A 19,437-nucleotide genomic window follows, 5' to 3' on the forward strand; every position below is an offset into this window, starting at 1 on the left:
TGCATGCCATAGGTCTATGTAATAAAATTCGATACTTTTCTAATTCAAATACATTTTCAATGAGATTATTTGAAAACTGAAGATAAACTGAAGCCCAGCGCTCCATAAATGTTTCAACATAAGTGATGGAGATGCTGTGACTTAGAACCAGCCAGTCCTCATATGTAATGTTATTTTATTAATGCAACTGCATTTTGCAAAAAAATCTTTCATTGAAGCAACCTGAACTGCAATACGTGAAATGTAGCCTATTGCTCACAATAGATGCAGACCTTTAGAAAACCGTAGCAAGCCTACCTGAGATTTCAGCCCTCTATCGAAGGAAGATGTCAGGGAATGATGCGGACTAATTTTATACTGTACTGGAATCAACCGCAAACCGTTCATTGCGCATGCAACGACTGTCACAAGGCAATTTTTTGGTCAAGGGGTGCTTCTCAATTCCTTTAGACACCGTCGCCAGGAGCCGATCTCCACACTATGCGCCCTGAGTGAGCTCCTCTCCTCCGTGGTAAACCCTTGGTACCCTGGGAAGGAGACCCCTGCATCCAAGTAGGCTACCATTGATGCTCAAGTAGTGGTTCTTAACTGGTTATACTTTACATTTGTCTTGGTTTCTTGTTTCTAAATTGCAACTAACTATTTAATTGATTGGCTACACTAGCCCAATGAAAGTAAACACTTTCAGATAAAACTGTCTAATAGCCTAGACTTCAACCTTATTTTCATGGATGCTCAATCAGCCTGCAGGTCGGGGTAACATATGAAGTTTTTGTTTTCCCTCCATCAAAAGGCCACATTAGTTGCATGTCTGTGTTTTATAGGCTACATCAACTGGCCCTGGTCATCTACAACATTTGTCGCTAGAGGCACATCGTTATACTATTGCCACACTTTATCCTCGATTTTTGGTCTTAAATTGATTTGTTCATGTTAAATGGACCGCCCGTCTCTAAATGCCTTTCTCCGCATCTGATTTTACAGTTGCGGTATAACTAGAGGATTCATTGTGTGTATATATAACGCCATCTATTGGACAGAATATTTATTACAGCTCAAAGATCAACGCTTTTGGGTCACATGGTGCATTCACACACACGCTTAACCACTAGCAGTCACCTGACTCTCCCTACTGTCAGAGCAAAAATGTCTGCGCACTTATCCTATGGAAGAGTAAATTTAAACATTTTGAGGGAAGCAGCGCGGAAGGAGCTCCGTGAGTTTTTGGACAAATGTGGAGGAAGCAAGGTAAAACGCCTGGATTAAAGCGTTTAGAAATTACAAACTAATTTACCTTGTTTTAATCTGAAATTTCTGTTCAACACTAGCTAGCATGCTAAGCTATCATCCACATAAACAATGATGGGGTTGTTGTGGTACATAGTCATCCACATAGTTAGTCATGTTAGCTAGCTAGCTAAATAGATGCAGTGTATTTATGTGGCAAAAATTGTTGTTGACTGTCCATAGGCTATTGTGTGGGATGAATACCTGACTGGACCCTTTGGATTGATAGCACAATATTCATTGTTGAAGGTAAGACTGACTAAAATGTGTACTTCTGTGTGTACTGTAGACCTACAGAATAGCAACAATGAATGCTTGTGTTTGCTTAGGCTTTAGAAGGCTCACATTACAGCAAGAGCAAAATGCCAAACTGGTTGTTGACAGATCTAAGTTTTCTTTATATTTTCTAGGAACATGAGGTGGAGAAGATGTTCACCCTCAAAGGGGGGCGTCTCCCTGCTGCTGACGTGAAAAATATCATCTTCTTTGTCCGTCCCAGGCTTGAGCTGATGGATATTATAGCTGAAAATGTAATCAGGTCAGTATCCCACTGTCTCACTGGCACTAAACACTTTTATTGATTTTGGAGTAATGCTGCAGCCAGTATTGCATATGGGTGGATGTGGATGTTGTTTTTTTACCCTCATATAGCGTATCTCTTGTGTTCAATGTGTGTTCCTGTAGTGAGGATAAGATGCATTCCCCACGTGATTTCCACATCTTGTTTGTGCCACGGCGGAGCATGCTCTGTGAGCAGCGGCTGAAAGAGCAGGGGGTCCTGGGCTCGTTCATCAACATAGATGAGTACATCCTAGACCTCATCCCCTATGATGGAGACCTGCTCTCCATGGAGTCTGAGGGGGCCTTCAGGGTAGGTTAGGACAGAGACATGCACATTAACACTACACACGTCCCAGTGTATGCATAGGCTCAGGTACAAAGCTATCTTTTGTATTAATGTGCCCTGCCCGGCTCCTTTAGGAGTGCAATCTGGAAAGTGACCAGACAAGTCTGTACCACACCGCCAAGGGCCTTATGACTCTCCAGGCTCTGTATGGGACCATCCCGCAGATATTTGGGAAAGGGGAGTGTGCACGGGTGAGTATTGGAAAATACTTAATTTGCAGTTTAAATGTCCACATTTTGTTTTAAAACAGACTCTTTGATAAATGCATTGTGTTGGAAATGAAACTCTCATGTCTTTTCCCTGTGAAGCATGTAGCTAACATGATGCTTAGGATGAAAAGGGAGTTTGCTGGCAGCCAGAATCAGATCCTACCTGTGTTTGACTCACTGCTGCTGCTGGACCGCAACGTAGACCTGCTCACCCCTTTGGCCACACAGCTCACCTATGAGGGCCTCATTGACGAAGTCTATGGAATCACCAACGGTGAGGATGGGCCTCTGTTAATGCATGAAAAAACAATGCAAGCTAAATACAGACATAATCAATTCAAATTGCCATTTTAGTCATTTAGCAGACGCTCTTATCCAGAGCGACTTACAATTAGTGAGTGCATACATTTTTATACGGGCCAGTATGACATATAGATTCAAATACAGACATCTTGAGGGGTTTCTGTCGATTTGTGTATGTGGTTTGTGACCTTTGTGTGCTTTGTCTGCATGTGTATCTATTCTGTGTGCATGTGTCTGCAAACAGGTTATGTGAAGTTGCCTCCTGAGAAGTTTTCTGCCCAAAAGAAGCAGGGTGAGGCGGGTAAAGACCTGCCCACAGAGCCCAAGAAGATGCAGCTCAACTCAGCAGAGGAGCTGTATGCTGAGATACGGGACAAAAACTTCAATGGTGTAGGGGCTGCACTGAGCAAGAAGGCCAAGATCATCTCCGCTGCCTTTGAGGTTGGTCTCATCCCAACACACACACACACAGGCAGACAGACTGGTAAAAACTATCTCAGATAAGTCCTAATGTCAGACCACATAAGCTAGAGTTGTCATCGACCTGAAAATGTTAGCCAAGCCCTGTGAGCTGAAGCCCGAGCCCCGGCCCAACATCACAGACATTTTATGAATCCGAAAAAAAGCCAGAGTTAAAAAAAAAAAAAGATATTGATTTAAACTGATGTTGAGAACAATGCGGCGGAGGCAGGCGGCAGCGGAGTGAGGAGACAAGGAAACAGTCCTTGTCTTAGAAAGGCGAGGGGTTTCTTTCTTGGAACATATGGGAATTGGCTCCAATTTCATTCATATGATTAAAATACTATATGCCAATCCCTCAGCCATAGTTATAACAGGCAATATCTGCTCTGCGCTGTTCAGAATCACTAGAAGCAGCAGACAAGGCGATCCAATTTCACCTCTGCCTTTCTTATTATCCATGGAACCTCTGGCCCAGGCAATTCGTCAATCGAAGGAAATAACACGCATTTCTCTCAAATCTACTGATCACTTCATCTCATTATACGCAGACGATATTTTACTATAGACAATGTATCTCAATCGCGTCGAAACGCATTGAAGATCATAGATAAATTCAGCTTAATCTCAAGTTATAAAATGTATGTAACCAAATCAGCCCTACTGCCTCTGAAGACCCCGATGGAGGAATCCATCTCTACTTATGGAATCCAATCGTTTCCCATTATACATATTTGGGAGTAGATATATTTCCTTCTTTAAATGAAACCATTGCCAGAAACTTTAACAGAGCGCTCAAATCAATTCAATCCGACCTCCGTAGATGGAATAATATCTCTGTTGCTTTAACCAGCAGAATATCTATTGTCAAAATGAATATATTGCCACGGCTGAATTTCTGTAGTTCAATGCTTCCCATGGCTCCCCCTTTTGGCTATTGGGATAAAATTAATAGTGCGGTTTCAAAATGTATATGACAAGGTAAACGATCCCGGATAAAATGTACAAATTTACAAAGAGGGAAAGATGTAGGGAGGGGGAGAGATTTAGAGAGCGCAGTAGTAGAATCCAAGGTGCGCTAGTAGTCGAACAGGCACGCAAGGTCTTTTTTTTCCTTCTTTATTTACAGCGTGGCAAGTCCAAACCCCGTCCAGCCCAAATATATTCTGAGAAATTCTGGCCCAGCCCAAGCCCATCGGGTACTGTTGGGCTCATCGGGTTCGGGCTGAAAATGACAACTATATCTTAAGCTCATTTAAGTCGCTCTGGACAAGAGCGTCTGCTAAATTACTCTTAATGTAAATGTAATTACATTAGCTACCGATTTCTCTAATCATATTAATTTGTGTTCTTATTCATCACCTTCGATGTGCCAGGTAGACCTTTCAGAAGGTGGATTTCCAATGGTAAAAAGTAAAGCCAGCTGACAATTAGTATTATCGACATTAGTATTATCGACGAAGACCGTAAACAAAATGTTTATGATACAAGTGTCAGATAAGAGCAACAAAAAAAGCAGTTTTCTACTGTGTTTAGGTTATGTGTAATCTCCCTACAGGCTTGCACTTTTGTCAGCAAGATACTTTTTGGCATCATAACTGTCACTGGATGCTTTGCATGTGATAATTAGGCTGACGTCTCACACCGGTGGCTATTTCAGTTGATGTACTCTTACATTTCTGTCCTGCCCAAACCTGTTCCTAATCAAAGTTTATTTTCTCTAGTTTGATGAATGATGACTGTATCAGTGAGAGCATCAGCTGTTCTCCAGCCAACAAACCATTTCTTACTACTGTTATGCCTACATGGCAGCAGCCATACTGTATGTTTAATCTGAAATCATCCCCACATATTTGCTTTGAGCTTAATGTCTGTTTATTGTGTATTTGAGAAGTAGATTTTTTGTAATTTCCTAGGGGATTTTAGTCATCTCTCAAACAGTTCTCACATTTCACAACATCCGTATGTAACACTACACAGTCCTTGTTAAAGTTTATCATACATTTTCCTTACCTCAAACCCACAGCATCCAATATCTGACTTATGGTAATGTGTGATCTAAACTGCCTACGACTGACCTGTGTAATTTCTTCCAGTGTTTAATGTTATTTAATTGAATTTGTCTTGCAGGAGCGCCATAGTGCCAAAACAGTGGGCGAGATAAAGCAGTTTGTGTCCCAGCTGCCCCACATGCAGGCAGCACGGAGCTCGCTGGCCAATCACACCTCCATAGCTGAGCTTATCAAGGACATCACCAGTGAGAAAAACAACTTTCACTTCTTCTCCTTTCATGTCCAACTAACACCTCTACATTCCTCTTCCCTCCGCTCTATCTGTCTTAATCTGTCTTTCTTCCTGATACAAGATATACCTACAGAATAATCTGATCTTGATAAAATGTAATGTGGTAGAGTATATCAGTATGTCATGTGAGTATGTGTGGCGTACAGTTTAGTTTAAGACGGCTGTTGATACTCTGTAACAGAGGTAAATGGATATTCTCTCTCTCTCTGATACAGCCTCTGAGGCCTTCTTTGAAAACCTGACAGTGGAGCAGGAGTTTATGACTGGAGTCGATACAGACAAGGTAGGTACACAATGTTTTCAGTGCTTTGTCGACATGTGGTTAGCTCCAATGGTGGAAAAAGGATCCAATTGTCATTCTTGAGTAAAAGTAAAGATACCTTAATAGAAAATGACTCAAGTAAAAGTGAAAGTCACCCAGGAAAATACTACTTGAGTAAAAGTCTAAAAGTATTTGGTTTTAAATATACTTAAGTATCAAAAGTAAATGTAATTGCTCAAATATACTTATTTATCAAAAGTAAAAGTATACATATTTTCAAATCCCTTATATTAGGCAAACCAGACAGCACAATTTTCTTGTTTTTTTAAATTTACAGATAGCCAGGGGCACACTCCAACACTCAGACATAATTTACAAACGAAACATTTGTGTTTAGTGAATCCGCCAGATCAGATGCAGTAGGGATGACCAGAGATGTTATTTTGTTAAGTGTGTGAATTGGACCATTTTCCTGTCCTGCTAAGCATTCAAAATGTAACGAGTACTTTTGGGTTTCAGGGAAAATGTATGGAGTAAAAAGTACATTATTTTCTTTAGGAATGTAGTGAAGTAAAAGTTGCCCAAAATATAAATAGTAAAGTACAGCTACCCCAAAAAACGATTTAAGTAGTGCTTTAAAGTCTTTTTTACTTAAGTACTTTACACTACTGGTTAGCTCTGATATTGGAAGCTGCTGGGGGAGCCCCACCTCCAGCTGGGGGGGCCCCACCCCCAAACTCAGTCAGGGTCTCAATTTACTGTTGAGAGTTAGAATAGTAGAATACGCAAGGTGCAATTTAGAAATGTGGTACTGCATCACCAGTTTTTCTCTTCTAATGTCAGTCACTGACAGTCACTCAATTAGACCATGTCAACAAAAAATATATACATTGTTAAGTTAGTCTAACTGGCTATTTACACCTTGTAGTAATCATGGCCGAATTACTGATCAGGCATGTGCCCAGTGGCCCTGATTTTGTTAGTCAGTCACTCTCACTAAGATATCATATGAACATGGCATAAGTCAGTTATGTTATGCTATGTTCAGTTATGCCATGTTTTAAAAACGGCAACAATTTCTCTCCGCCCCATGGCAAAATGTGTAGAATTTCAGAAAATTATATATCTCCGCCGTCAAGAGGGGGATCACTAAAATGTTTTACCAGCGAGGTGGGGGGCCCCCAAACCAATTCTCGCATAGGGTCCCCAAAAAGTTACGGCCGGCCCTGAAAGCTGCCTTAATAAACATATTTTTTTGCTTTGTCCCTGTGTGTGTGTGTGTGTGTGTGTGTGTGCGCATTTCTGTTCTTGCTAATCAACATCCCCTATTTACCATTCTCCAGGTTAACACATACATAGAGGACTGCATCGCCCAGAAGGATCCCCTAATCAAAATCCTGCGGCTGGTCTGTATGCAGTCGGTCTGCAACAATGGCCTCAAGCAGAAGATGTTGGACTACTACAAGAGGGAGATCCTGCAGGTGCATTTTTTTCTGATTACATTACAATACATCAGTGGTTTAAAACGAGTGATGGTCGTTTGAAGATGAGATGAATGCTACTGTGGCAACATGATTGACCTGTGCTGTTTTTCTCCAGACTTATGGATATGAACACATGCTTACCCTCAACAACCTGGAGAAGACAGGTCTGCTGAAGCCCCAGACAAGCACCAGGAATAACTACCCCACCATCAGGAAGACACTCAAACTCTGGATGGAGGATGCCAATGAACAGGTGAATGAATCCCATAACGCAGTCTGGATGAGGGGAGGGGTAGTAACACGAACACCTGTGTAACAACACTGTAATTATTCTAGTGACATGTTAGTAATATAGTCATTGCTTTGTAATTGCACAATAATGGAGTTGAGTTGTTTTTGTCATTAAGTTCCGTAATTTTCGGACTATAAGCCGCGCCTTTTTTCAAATTTTTCGACCCTGCGGCTTATATAATGGTGCGGCTAATCTATGGAAGACCTCCTAAATCTATGGATTTTACAGGTTACAGTCCACCAACTTTAACTCTATGGGCTCTATGACCGGTCCGTGCCCCCCACCTTTAAGCGGCGGGCTCCAGCAGGAAAAGCTGGAGGCCGGAAGAGAAAGAGTGAGACAGGTAGCGCGCAAAAGTAAAAGTGGAACCGAGAGTGGAACGAGAGACAGAACGAGAGCAAGACAGACAGACATTACGAGAGCGAGACAGTTTGTCTCTTTCCCGACAATCCCCTCTGTGCACGAACCCTTACATATGGTAATTAAACATTAAAACACCTGCGGCTTATAGTCCAGTGCGGCTTATATATGTACACATCATTCAATATCATTCAATTTAGCTGCTGCGGCTTATACTCCGGTGCGCCTTATAGTGCGGAAAATACGGTAAGTTTAAAAAAATTAAAAATTAATTTGTAAAACAACGTTCCCAAAACGTACATGCATAGTTTTTCTCCGACTGTGAGAGTGGGATTTGTATGTAGTATTGACTGTAGTATTGTCTGTACTGATACCTAGCTTGTGTGTGTGTGTCATCTTCTTCCAGAACCCCAATGACATTTCCTATGTGTACAGTGGCTATGCTCCTCTTAGCATCCGTCTGACCCAGGTGTTGGCCAGGCCCGGCTGGCGCAGCATCGAGGAGGTTCTGAAGATGCTCCCTGGTCCACACTTTGAGGAGAGACAACAGCTGCCTGCTGGCCTCCATAAGAAACGTAAGGACCGCAGGAGACCAAGGCAGCCAGTTGCTCTCTTGCTCAACAAGCTGAGCTATTGAAAGGCTGAGTGAATGATCACCTGTGTGGTGATCTGCTGGCTGTAGAGAAGAGCTGGCTTTGTCCCTGCCATGTCAAATCAAATCACATTTTATTGGTCACATACACATATTTAGCAGATGTTACTGCGGGTGTAGCGGAATGCTTGTGTTCCTAGCTCCAACAGTGCAGTAGTATTCAAAAAATTCACAACAATACACAAATCTAAAAGTAAAAGAATAAAATATAAATATTAGGACGAGCAATGTCGGAGTGGCATTGACTAAATACAGTAGAATAGAATACAGTATATACATATGAGATGAGAAAAACAGTATGTAAACATTATTAACCTCTACGGGATCGGTGTCCCGTATACGGGACGGTTGAGCTAACGTGCGCTAATGTGATTAGCATGACTGTTGTAAGTAACAGCAAACTTTCCAGGATATAGACATGTCTTATATGGGCATTAAGCTTAAATTCTTGTTAATCTAACTGCACTGTCCAATTTACAGTAGCTATTACAGTGAAAAAATACCATGCTATGGTTTGAGGAGAGTGCACAACAACAAAAAACGTATCACGGCAACTGGTTTGATACATTCACCTCTGAAGGTAAATAATGTACTTACATTCAGTAATCTTGCTCTGATTTGTCATCCTAAGGGTCCCAGAGATAAAATGTAGCATAGTTTTGTTTGATAAATATTCAAATGTAGGAACTGAGTTCTACAGATTCAACCCCTGCTGTCTCTGGCTCCACATCCACCCCGCCTGGCCATCTAGATGTGTGAAAGTTAGTGTATAAGCTAATGATCCATCATGTATGACATTCCTGGGAGTGTGTAAACTTACATTTTGTATTACCATATCATTTTTGTATGTTCTCTATAGTTATGTACTTGAAAATGTATCAGTTGACCAATTCGGCACATTTGGGCAGACTTGATACAAAATAGTCCAGTATTGCAATGGTTCACTGGATCAATCTGAAAGTTTGCACACACACTGCCAAAATGTGGCCAAAATCTAAATTGTGCCTAAACTGCAATATTATATTGTGGCCTTTCTCTTGTATTTCAAAGATGATAGAACAACAACAACAAAAAACGCATGTTTTTTTGTTTGTATTTTCTTTTACCAGATCTAATGTGTTATATTATCCTACATTAATTTCACATTTCCACAAACTTCAAAGTGTTTCCTTTCAAATGGTATCAAGAATATGCATATCCTTGCTTCAGGTCCTGAGCTACAGGCAGTTAGATTTGGGTATGTAATTTTAGGCGAAAATTGAAAAAAAGGGTCCGATCCTTAAGAGGTTTTTTAAAGTGACTAGTGTTCCATTATTAAAGTGACCAGTGATTCCATGTCTATGTACATAGGGCAGCAGCCTCTTAAGGTGCAGGGTTGAGTAACTGGGTGGTAGCCGGCTAGTGATGGCTATTTAACAGTCTGATGGCCTTGAGTTAGAAGCTGTTTTTCAGTCTCTCTGTCCCAGCTTTGATGCACCTGTACTGACCTCGCCTTCTGGATGATAGCGGGGGAACAGGCCGTGGCTTGGGTGGTTGATGTCCTTGATGATCTTTTTGGCCTTCCTGTGACATCGGGTGCTGTAGGTGTCCTGGATGTCAGATGTCTTAGAGCAGCAGTTGATTTATTGTACACAGTGAACAAAACTGGACCTTACCATTAAGTGTGTGTCTGTTTGGGTAATTGTTTGTGTACATGTATTTGTTTATGAAAGAGGAGGGGCAAAGGCACTGTTGACCGTTCAAAGATCAGGGAGTGGAATATCCCTCTCATTTTAAGCATTATAACTGTGGGTTACTGACTCCAGGGTCAGTTTGGACATCTCACTGACATGAGGATCATTAATTTGGTGAGATGCCTTTCACACCATGCAATGTTATTAGAACTAAGTTTGGTATTAGACAGTTTACTTGTTCTTACATGTCTGCCATATCTTTGTTCTAGAAAGGTGATAATGGAAGACAATAAACAAGCCTGTTGTAGCAGGAGAATGGCAGAGTTTGTTTGAGATTTGAGAGAATAGTATGTGGGTGGGGACATGGGAGGATGGGGGTTGAATAGTAGTGTCTCTTACTTTCTTTGTGTGTTTACATGTACAATATCGGTTTTTGAGGTTATCAAAGTAACCTCACTTCAAAACAAACATTCTGCTAAATAATAATAATAATTTGGTGTGTGCTTATATTTGTCCTGTCACATGTACAAGTGTGTATTATACGCATGTGTGAAATGGAAATGTGTTTTTTTTGCATATCCCAACTCCCCCTGAGACACCCTCTGAGTGTGGTGCACCCTGTGATCTCCACCCTGTTTGACTGTTTGCTTTCCCCACCCACAGGCCAGCAGGGGGAGAACAGGACCACACTGGTGTTCTTTCTGGGAGGGGTGACATACGCGGAAATCGCTGCCCTGCGCTTCCTGTCTCAGATGGAGGATGGTGGCACAGAATACATCATTGCCACCACCAAGCTCATCAATGGTACCAGCTGGATCAAATCCCTGATGGACCGCCCTGAGGCCCAGGCCCCCTGAGCCCGCTGTCTGCCCCCCTCGGGGGAACAGATACACTGCTGGACCCAACAGTCAGTCAGAACAAAAGACCTTGCCGCTTGTTTTTAATGTCCATATTCCAGTGCCCTGCAGGTGTGTCTGATTGAGCTCTGCAACTGTCAGTGTGAGCAGAAGTCAGCTCCTCAATTTTCTATGTCTTTCTTCTGCAACTCTCACAGCTTGCTAAATGTACTTCTCCATTGTCACCTGTTGTGGTCATTGTATGGAGCCAAGAAGATGTCATCTTACTTGGGGCATGATCATATGAAAGGTTCTAAGATCATTGTAAAAAATAATACTGTATTTACACAGAGGCTGAAATGTAGTTGTTTGTATTATTGTTTATTAGGGATTTCAACCTATATTTTCTGTGTTGTACAGTATAGGGCTTTTCTCTCTCCTTTCCATTATTTGTGTAAAAAGTATTGTAAATAAAATGTGTAATTGACAGCTTATAACTGCTTTTATAACCAGAGTTAACCTCAGGTCTCTAAAACACTGACCATTTTAACATTTATCCTTCCACTCTACAATGTGACCAAATGTCTGATGTACAGTTGGACAGTCTGACTTTGGCTGCACCTCCATTACACTATCCCTACTCCACCTTCAACATGTAGGATCAAAAATCGTTGATAAAGATGAATTAGGGTACATGCATTGTTACTTTAGAGTTGTTTATGCTATAGAAGAAAATAAAGATGGGACAGAATGATGCAGGCAGGGAGGAGAGGAGTGGAGTGGAAAGGTTGAGAGCCCAGTCAGCCGTCAGGAGTTCAGCTCTCTCAAGGAACAATTAGCCCAATAACAGGCCTCCTGATCAGCCGATAATGGCCCTCTGCTGTGCAGGCCCATGATTTGACTGCGCAGGACGCTGATTGAACTAGGAAGCCATTTGCTCCATGTTCCGGTAGAGGATAAGTGCGGTGGGTTTGATCTCCTGGCTAGATCAATGGTTTCTCCGTGCCCTGCGCTATGGACAGCGGGATATTGTAGTCAGTGGGGGACGGGTATTGACAGGCTGACAGCAGTCTGAGATTTTTGTGAACTCACAGTCCAGGTCGAAAATAATATATATTATCTTCAAGCTAGCTAAGAGTCAGGAACTGACTGAAATATCACATGAAGATATTTGTGGTATTGCATTTTCTTTTCGGTTTGGCAAATGTATGATAACACAATTGACCACATCGAAACCCGTGCACTGAGAGCATCTGCAACAAATGCAATTTCAAACAAGTTAAAAATAGGCTATACAAAGGCTTCCGATTGGGTAAGTAGCCTAACCATTTTTAGGCAGTTTATAGATATTGACAACGTTATAACGATATGTTCATTGGTTGTATCCATGTTTAGTTAGAAGTGTCAAAGTTGCGTCAATTCAAATCTGGCATTAGGAACAAAAGAGGTCAACACGACTTCTAAGATATACTAGTTATTTTAATTAATGCAAAAACCTTCAATGGTAAATATGATGTTTCGTATATACGGGCTCTTTGAAATACCTCGCAGGGCACCCCAGAGAACTAAAACATTGTTTTAGATTCAATACTCAAATACTCTGACAGAGAGAGTTTCCCACTTCTCTGCTGGCCAATTAGAGTAAAGACTTGAGCGTGGTTTAGACTTACTCAGCCTATCCGTTGATGCACCTCTGTTGCCAGGCATATGTCCATATCATAACAACCTGTCATAGTGAGAAGAGCCAGCTCCCTTAGACACCATTCCTACGTCCAAGGAAGGTTCACAGATCACAAAGAACCAGTATATTCCAGCATCTGGAGACACAAATCCTTATCTCCCTTTACCCCCTAAAACAGCTCTTCACATCAATCACAGCTTGCCAGGTGTCACAACCTACATTAGCACAGTCCAGAATGCATTCTTTCTAAGTTAGTCATCCCATCAATTTAGGAGAATAATAAATCCCCAATAATCCCCCTTTTCACACCTACTAAGGTGTGATTCAAAAAATAAGAAAACACAGGGTGTCATTCATTATAATACAATACAAACAAAAATAATCACACTTTTATTAATAGGCCATAATGATACAAAAAAATTAAAACCCTCAGTCCATCTACACCCAACTTGCAAACTGTTACCAGTCACCAAAGAACTTCAAACCATCACATAAGGAAAGACAAACATTCACATGGTTAACTTGATTAATAAAGCATAAAACACAGGATTAATAGAACACAAAACATAAGATTATTAAAACATAAAACACAAACAGAGAAGTACATTTTGACTCCCTTTTGACACCCTCTAGGGTGTGATTCCAAAAATGTGAAAGGGAAAATGTAAGATTCCCTTTGTTGACACCATTTATGGTGTCACTCCAAATAACAGTTTGAACAGAATATAAACAACCCTGAGTATAACAGGATATGGAAATTAAATCACATCAAAAATGTTAATAAACGAAAAATAATAATTTTAACCCTCTATTTCTCCCCTACACCTAACATGTACTGAGTTGGCTACCAGCCACCCAGGAATCCTTTACCTTCACCTCAGGAGGAATAAACAATCACAGTGGTTAGTAAAAACACAAGGTAATAAATGAGCAAAAACTGAAAATAAATGCGTGTATATATTTTACTAGGCAAACCATGGATCATCCAACTTGGTCTCAGAGTCAGTGGCAGAGCCACCCGCAACATCCTGGGCCGGCAACAACGGCATCACTACTGACACCCGCACCACTCCTAACACTGACTTCCTGAGACAGGGAATGATACAAGCAGCACAACACATCAACAACAAAAACACAATTACTAGGGTCAGAAATCCAGTAACCACCATAGAAGAATACTTACCGAACCAGTCACTTAACCAGGAGAACAGCCCACCACTCCCCACTCCAGCCATGCTCTTCATTTCTGCTGACAACTTATCCAGGCCAACTAGGGCCTTTGTGATGCTCCCGTCCGGGCTAGTATTGTTAGGAATAAACGTACAGCATTGTTCCCCAAACATCTTACACCCACCCCCTTGGTTAGCAAGCAACATGTAAAGTGCTAGTCTATTTTGCCTAGCCACCCTAGAGGTGGCGTCTAGTTGTTCCGACATTCCAGTCAGGGCAGTGCGTGTATAGTTAACAAATCGCTGTTGGTTATAATAGATGTAATTTATCCAAGTAGGCTGTTTAGCAGCATCTATGGCAGGTCCTATGATTGGCAACAAATGCCACAACCCATCATTCCTGTTGAGTGCCTGGAACTGTAATGGTACTCCCACAGGCACCCCCAACAGGTTAGAGTGGATCTCCTCTCCTGCTGACCATGGGGCACTACGTTTCCCCCGCCTCATTCTCTCTCTGTCTGGGGCTAGCTGGGCGATGCCCAAAAGTTGGTCTGAGGAAACATCAATAATGGTCAGAGGTACAATCAAACTGGCTAATGCACACGTGCACTGCCAGTCCCCCTTTAGAATCGGGGTTAGTTTTCTATTTGGTCCACAGATCCACCACACATCAGCCACCCCTTTTGTCTGGGTTTTACCCTCTACTGGCCAAGTGCTGTTCATAGTTACACTCACAGCACAGTCCCCTGGTGGTAGCCTACCATAGTTAACACCCTTACCTGTTCCAGTAATGCAACTGTAATTACCTCCATAAGCCTGAACTCCCGCAGGTGCCTTTTGTGGGAGAACCTCAGGGAAAATCAAACTTCGAGCTTTGCACAGGGTGGTGTTTGGCAGTGAATGGTAGAACTCTTCCAATATGCACTGCCATCCTTCCCCTTCTCCTAAAGCGAATGGGTGGGTTGCCAACCCAGGTTTTGCATGCCCACAGATAACACAATTCTGCCTGACCAGTGTCCTAGCCGTATACCTCATGTATGCCAACCACATATTTTCTTTCCCTTCATAACCAGTTTCTGTCCCCAATTGGTCGCTGTCCGTTATATCCCTAACATTAATCACCCGAACGGGGTTTGGTACCTTAGTGGATTGAAGCTGAGCTGGTCCTGGAGTGGTGATGTGGTTCAACTGGGTCTGTCTCTCCCCAGCTGCAGGTTTGGGTGTGACCACGATGGTGAACACACCCATGGTGTCTGGTCCGGATCGTACTGCTGCTAAGGTGTACACACCTGCATCTGTAAGTTTAATGTCTTGGATGGTTAGTAGGATTTCATCGCCTTTACATGCACCCCCTTTTGACCCCTGCACACCCCTTATCATTGAAAACCTAGCTGCTTTAGAAGCATCTCCTAATACATATGGATAGCCTCTACGCCATTCCCAGAAGGTGCCAACATTCGTAATCATAAAATCCCAATATGGACACCACTTTCCCTCACACAGATAAGTACCTCTCTTTAACACATGGGGATACATTTTGTTACAGTTTTCCTTCTGGTTCCAATTGCAACCAGTGTCCCCAATTCCACTAGCCCTATTCCTCCATGACCAGATCTTACATGGTTCTAGGGACATCACTTGAGATTCCCCTTCCTGTAAGGTAATGACTATATTATGATACTGACTGGATGTCACTGTTCCCCATAGGGCCAGCCCCGCTAGTAACCATAACATCCTCCCCGTCTGCAACCAAGTCCTGTTGTACTTGATCTAGAGTTCTTCCTGGAACTATATCTTTGGCACAATGTGTTCTGTGGTACCACACGTCCTTCTTACTCGTGTTTACCCTCAGCGAGTGACTTGATACCTCTTTCACCTGAAAAGGCCCTTCCCACCTTGGCTCCGTCCACTTCCTGGAATGCACCTTCACTCTCACCCAATCTCCTACCAGGATGTCTCTGTTCTCGTCCGTGGTTTCAACAGCAGGAGTGCGCACTTCCACCACCTGTTTAGACAATTTTTCAACAAGAGAAATTAGTGCCTGCATGTAGTCTGTATATCTGATTTTTGCAATATCTAGCCTAGGCATACTAAGATTGTCTGCTGGTGGCCCTGGCATTCTGCGTCCTGTCATAAGCTCATGTGGAGTCAAGTGGGTATCAGACCCAGGTGAATGTCTCATTGACATTAGAGCAAGGGGTAGGGCATCTACCCATTTCAGTTTAGTTCCGGCCATGATTTTGGCCATTTTTCGTTTCAGCGATTGGTTAGCTCTTTCTACGAGTCCCTGTGATTGGGGGTGGTATACTGACCCAAACTTGTGGGTGATTCCTAGGGCCTGCTCTACCTCCCTTAGGTGTTTATTCTTGAAATGGGTACCGTTGTCAGAACGGACCATTCGCGGGACCCCGAACCTTGGAATGAGGTCTCGCCTCAGCCACTTAATCACGGCCTTTGCGTCTTCTCTTGCTGTGGGGATGGCTTCCACCCATCTGGTGAATCTGTCCACCATTACTAACAGGTACCTTTTTCCTTTCACTTTGTTGTCCTGTCCCATGTCCGTGAAATCTATGCATATGTCTTGAAATGGTGCATCAGGTATTGGGAAGCTGCCTATCACTGCTCCAAGTGACACTTTGTTGTTGTATTGTTTGCACACTTCACAGCTCTCTGATGTCTCTCTTGCCATGTCCAACATGTGTGGATGCCACCATGCTTTCTCAACTGATTTTGCGACACTTTTCCATCCTCCATGAGCCTTCTCATGCTCTTCCCTTAAGATTGATCTGAGGAGTTTTGCAGGTCCCACTGTTTTTCCTGTGTGAGATCTCCAAATCCCATGATGGTCTTGCCTTGCTCCCTGTCTGCTCCATACGTTCTGTTCGTAGGCGCCTGCTGCTTCTTGCAACTGTCTTACTGTGTCTGTCGTCAACTCCTCCTGTCCTTGAGTGGCTCGTTGCACCATCTGCTGGGCATTGTATCCTCCTGCATCTTTTGCTGCTTGATCAGCCCGATCATTTCCTTCACGCACTCTGGTGCTTTCTCTGCTGTGACGTTTGCACTTCATTATTGCCACTCGTTTGGGAAGCTGGATTGCATCAATTAACTTCTGTACTTCAATCTTGTGTTTGATGGGCTCATTTGAGCTGGTCACAAATCCTCTCCTCATCCACTGTGGTCCATCAATGTGTGCAATCCCATGTGCATAGGCAGAGTCTGTGTAGATGTCCACATTCTTTCCTTCACTTAGTTGTAGAGCTCTCCTCAACGCCCTAAGTTCAGCTAGCTGTGCTGAAGCTTCATTGGGACCAAGTTTCTCTGCTTCCATTACTTCATGTCCTCCTTCTGTGTCTTGTTTCACCACTGCATATGCAGCAGTGTTTCCTTCCTTTGGGTCCTTTGACCTGTAGCAGCATCCATCAGTGAACAGGGTGATTTTGTTCCCCTCCAAGGGTGAGTTTTGCAGGTCCATTCGGACTTTGATCTGTTTGGCTGCTCTATCCTCACAGACATGTGGTTCTCCAAGACCCATACCATCGGTCATATTGGTTGCTGTTGTCACATATGTAATGTGCTTTGCAGTGATGGCCTTTGTTATGCTGGATTTTCTTTTACTGGACAGTGTGAAAAGTTTGGAGCCTATAAAGGCGGTCACCCCATGATCTGTATTGATTTCAAGTGGATGTCTCATCACAATGTGGGCTGTTTACCTATAGCTTTTGCAATGGCAGCCATGTGTCTGGCACAGTCAGTCTGTCCTGTTTCAATGTTGTCCAGTTTCGCGCTATAGTAGTGTAACACTCTTCTTTCCCCCTTTTGTTTCTGATACAGGATGGAATGTACAAAACCATCCTGCTCAGAAACATCCAAACAGAATGGCGTGGTGTAATCGGGTAAGGACAGTGCTTCAGCCTGTGCCAGCAACTGTTTGAGTTGGATTAAAGCTGCCTCTGCTTCCGGAGTCCACTTAAGGACTGCTGTGAGGTTTCTGTTTCCTGCTTCTCTCAAGATTGCCCGCAGTGGTTCCACTTTAAGGCAGTATTCTGGCACGTGCGTTCTGCTATATCCAGTAAGGCCAAGAAATGACAAAAGGTGTTGTACAGTAGTAGGTTTGGGATGTTCCAAGATGGAGGTCCTCTGAGCCACAGACACAGCTTGTCCCTTCCCTGACAGCACTCTTCCCAGGAACTGGACACTTCTCCGACAGCACTGCACTTTCTCTTTCTTTACCTTGTATCCCTTTTTGGCCACCAATAGGAGAAGGGACTTGGTGGCCTGCAAACAAGACTCAGCAGTGGGTGCTGCCAACAGAAGATCATCAACGTATTGGAGTAGTGTCACCCCCTCAGGTAATGTTAGTTCTTCCAAGTGGCTCTTCAGGATAGCGTTGAAGATTCCCGGGGAATCACGGTAGCCTTGTGGAAGTCGGGAATACGTAAATTGCTGCCCTCTATAGGTAAATGCAAAAAGTGGCTGGGACTCTGGATGTAATGGGATGCAGAAAAATGCATTGGCGAGATCCACAACTGTAAACCAATCTTGGGTGGGTGAAATGTTCTGTAAGGCCAGATATGGGTCTGGTACAGGTCGAACATCTGGTACAGTTACTTCATTGATTGGTCTGAAGTCCTGCACCATCCTCCATTTCCCAGTGTCACCTTTCTTCACTGGAAGGATGGGTGTATTCCACGCAGAACATGTTGGATATATAACCTGTCCTTTTTGGAGTCCTGATATCGTAGGCTCAATTCCCCTCGTCTTCTCTTCACTGAGAGGGTATTGAGATTTGTGAACTGGGATAGTGAGTTCACTTTCTTCTCGAATGGAGACAACCACTGGTTCTACATCAACCAGCCCCACATCTTCAGCACTTGTTGTCCACAGTTCCTCTGGTAGTTGATTGAAAATGTTAGGAGTATCCGGATGATCAGTCATCTCCCTGCCATGGTAACGTGATCTCCTCACAACCTCTGGTTTTGACACATCATCCACATTGAGTTTAATTCTCCATACTTGATTTCCCTCAAGGAATGCGCTTTCCACGTTGTAACAAGAGGTTTTGTTCCACCGTAGGCAACTTGCTGCCTTTACCGCTGGTCCCAGAGATCTTGCCTCATATCCAAATCCCACGAGAAGGGTAACATGCGGCACAGAATCATTAGGAAGAGCAAACCATTTGTCTGTGAGTACCACGACTCCATCCATGACCATGCAGCTGGTAGCCACTCCTTCTTTGAGTATGTACATATAATTGCTGGTCACAATCGGGCGCCTATCGTCCATTTCCTCCTCCCAGGCTTCATCATATGCTTCATCCAAGTCCCTAGTATAGTTCATTGTCATGTGCGGAGGGTCCTCAGGTGGATAGTATGCATTTAAGGTCTGTATCCAGGCCTTCCATAGTTGGAATTCTCTGCATACTCTGGGAGCATCAGGGTCAGTATCCATGAGCTTCAGCCAGTAAACATATGCTTCCTCCTCATCTTCCTCGTTTAGGTGTGTTCCCACATATAGCATGTGTGGGGGGTCGGAGAGTTTTTTCATGATTACTGGCATGAG

At 43.1% G+C, this 19,437-nt stretch overlaps 1 protein-coding gene across 1 annotated transcript; it reads left to right on the forward strand.

The window, feature by feature from the left end:
* Positions 1-1,124: 1,124 nt before the first annotated feature.
* Positions 1,125-11,381, forward strand: LOC311141691 (vacuolar protein sorting-associated protein 33A-like). The gene is made up of 13 exons (XM_084177107.1): positions 1,125-1,248; positions 1,471-1,536; positions 1,698-1,825; positions 1,972-2,158; positions 2,269-2,385; positions 2,503-2,677; positions 2,951-3,147; positions 5,296-5,422; positions 5,685-5,752; positions 7,075-7,212; positions 7,331-7,468; positions 8,274-8,442; positions 10,856-11,381. The coding sequence occupies exons 1-13, from the start codon at positions 1,147-1,149 to the stop codon at positions 11,047-11,049; spliced, it is 1,806 nt and encodes a 601-aa protein (XP_084033233.1). The 5' UTR covers positions 1,125-1,146; the 3' UTR covers positions 11,050-11,381.
* The last annotated feature ends 8,056 nt before the right edge of the window (positions 11,382-19,437 follow it).

The sequence above is a fragment of the Coregonus lavaretus genome, assembly GCF_964263955.1.
Source record: "Coregonus lavaretus genome assembly, chromosome: 14".
NCBI lineage: Eukaryota > Metazoa > Chordata > Actinopteri > Salmoniformes > Salmonidae > Coregonus > Coregonus lavaretus.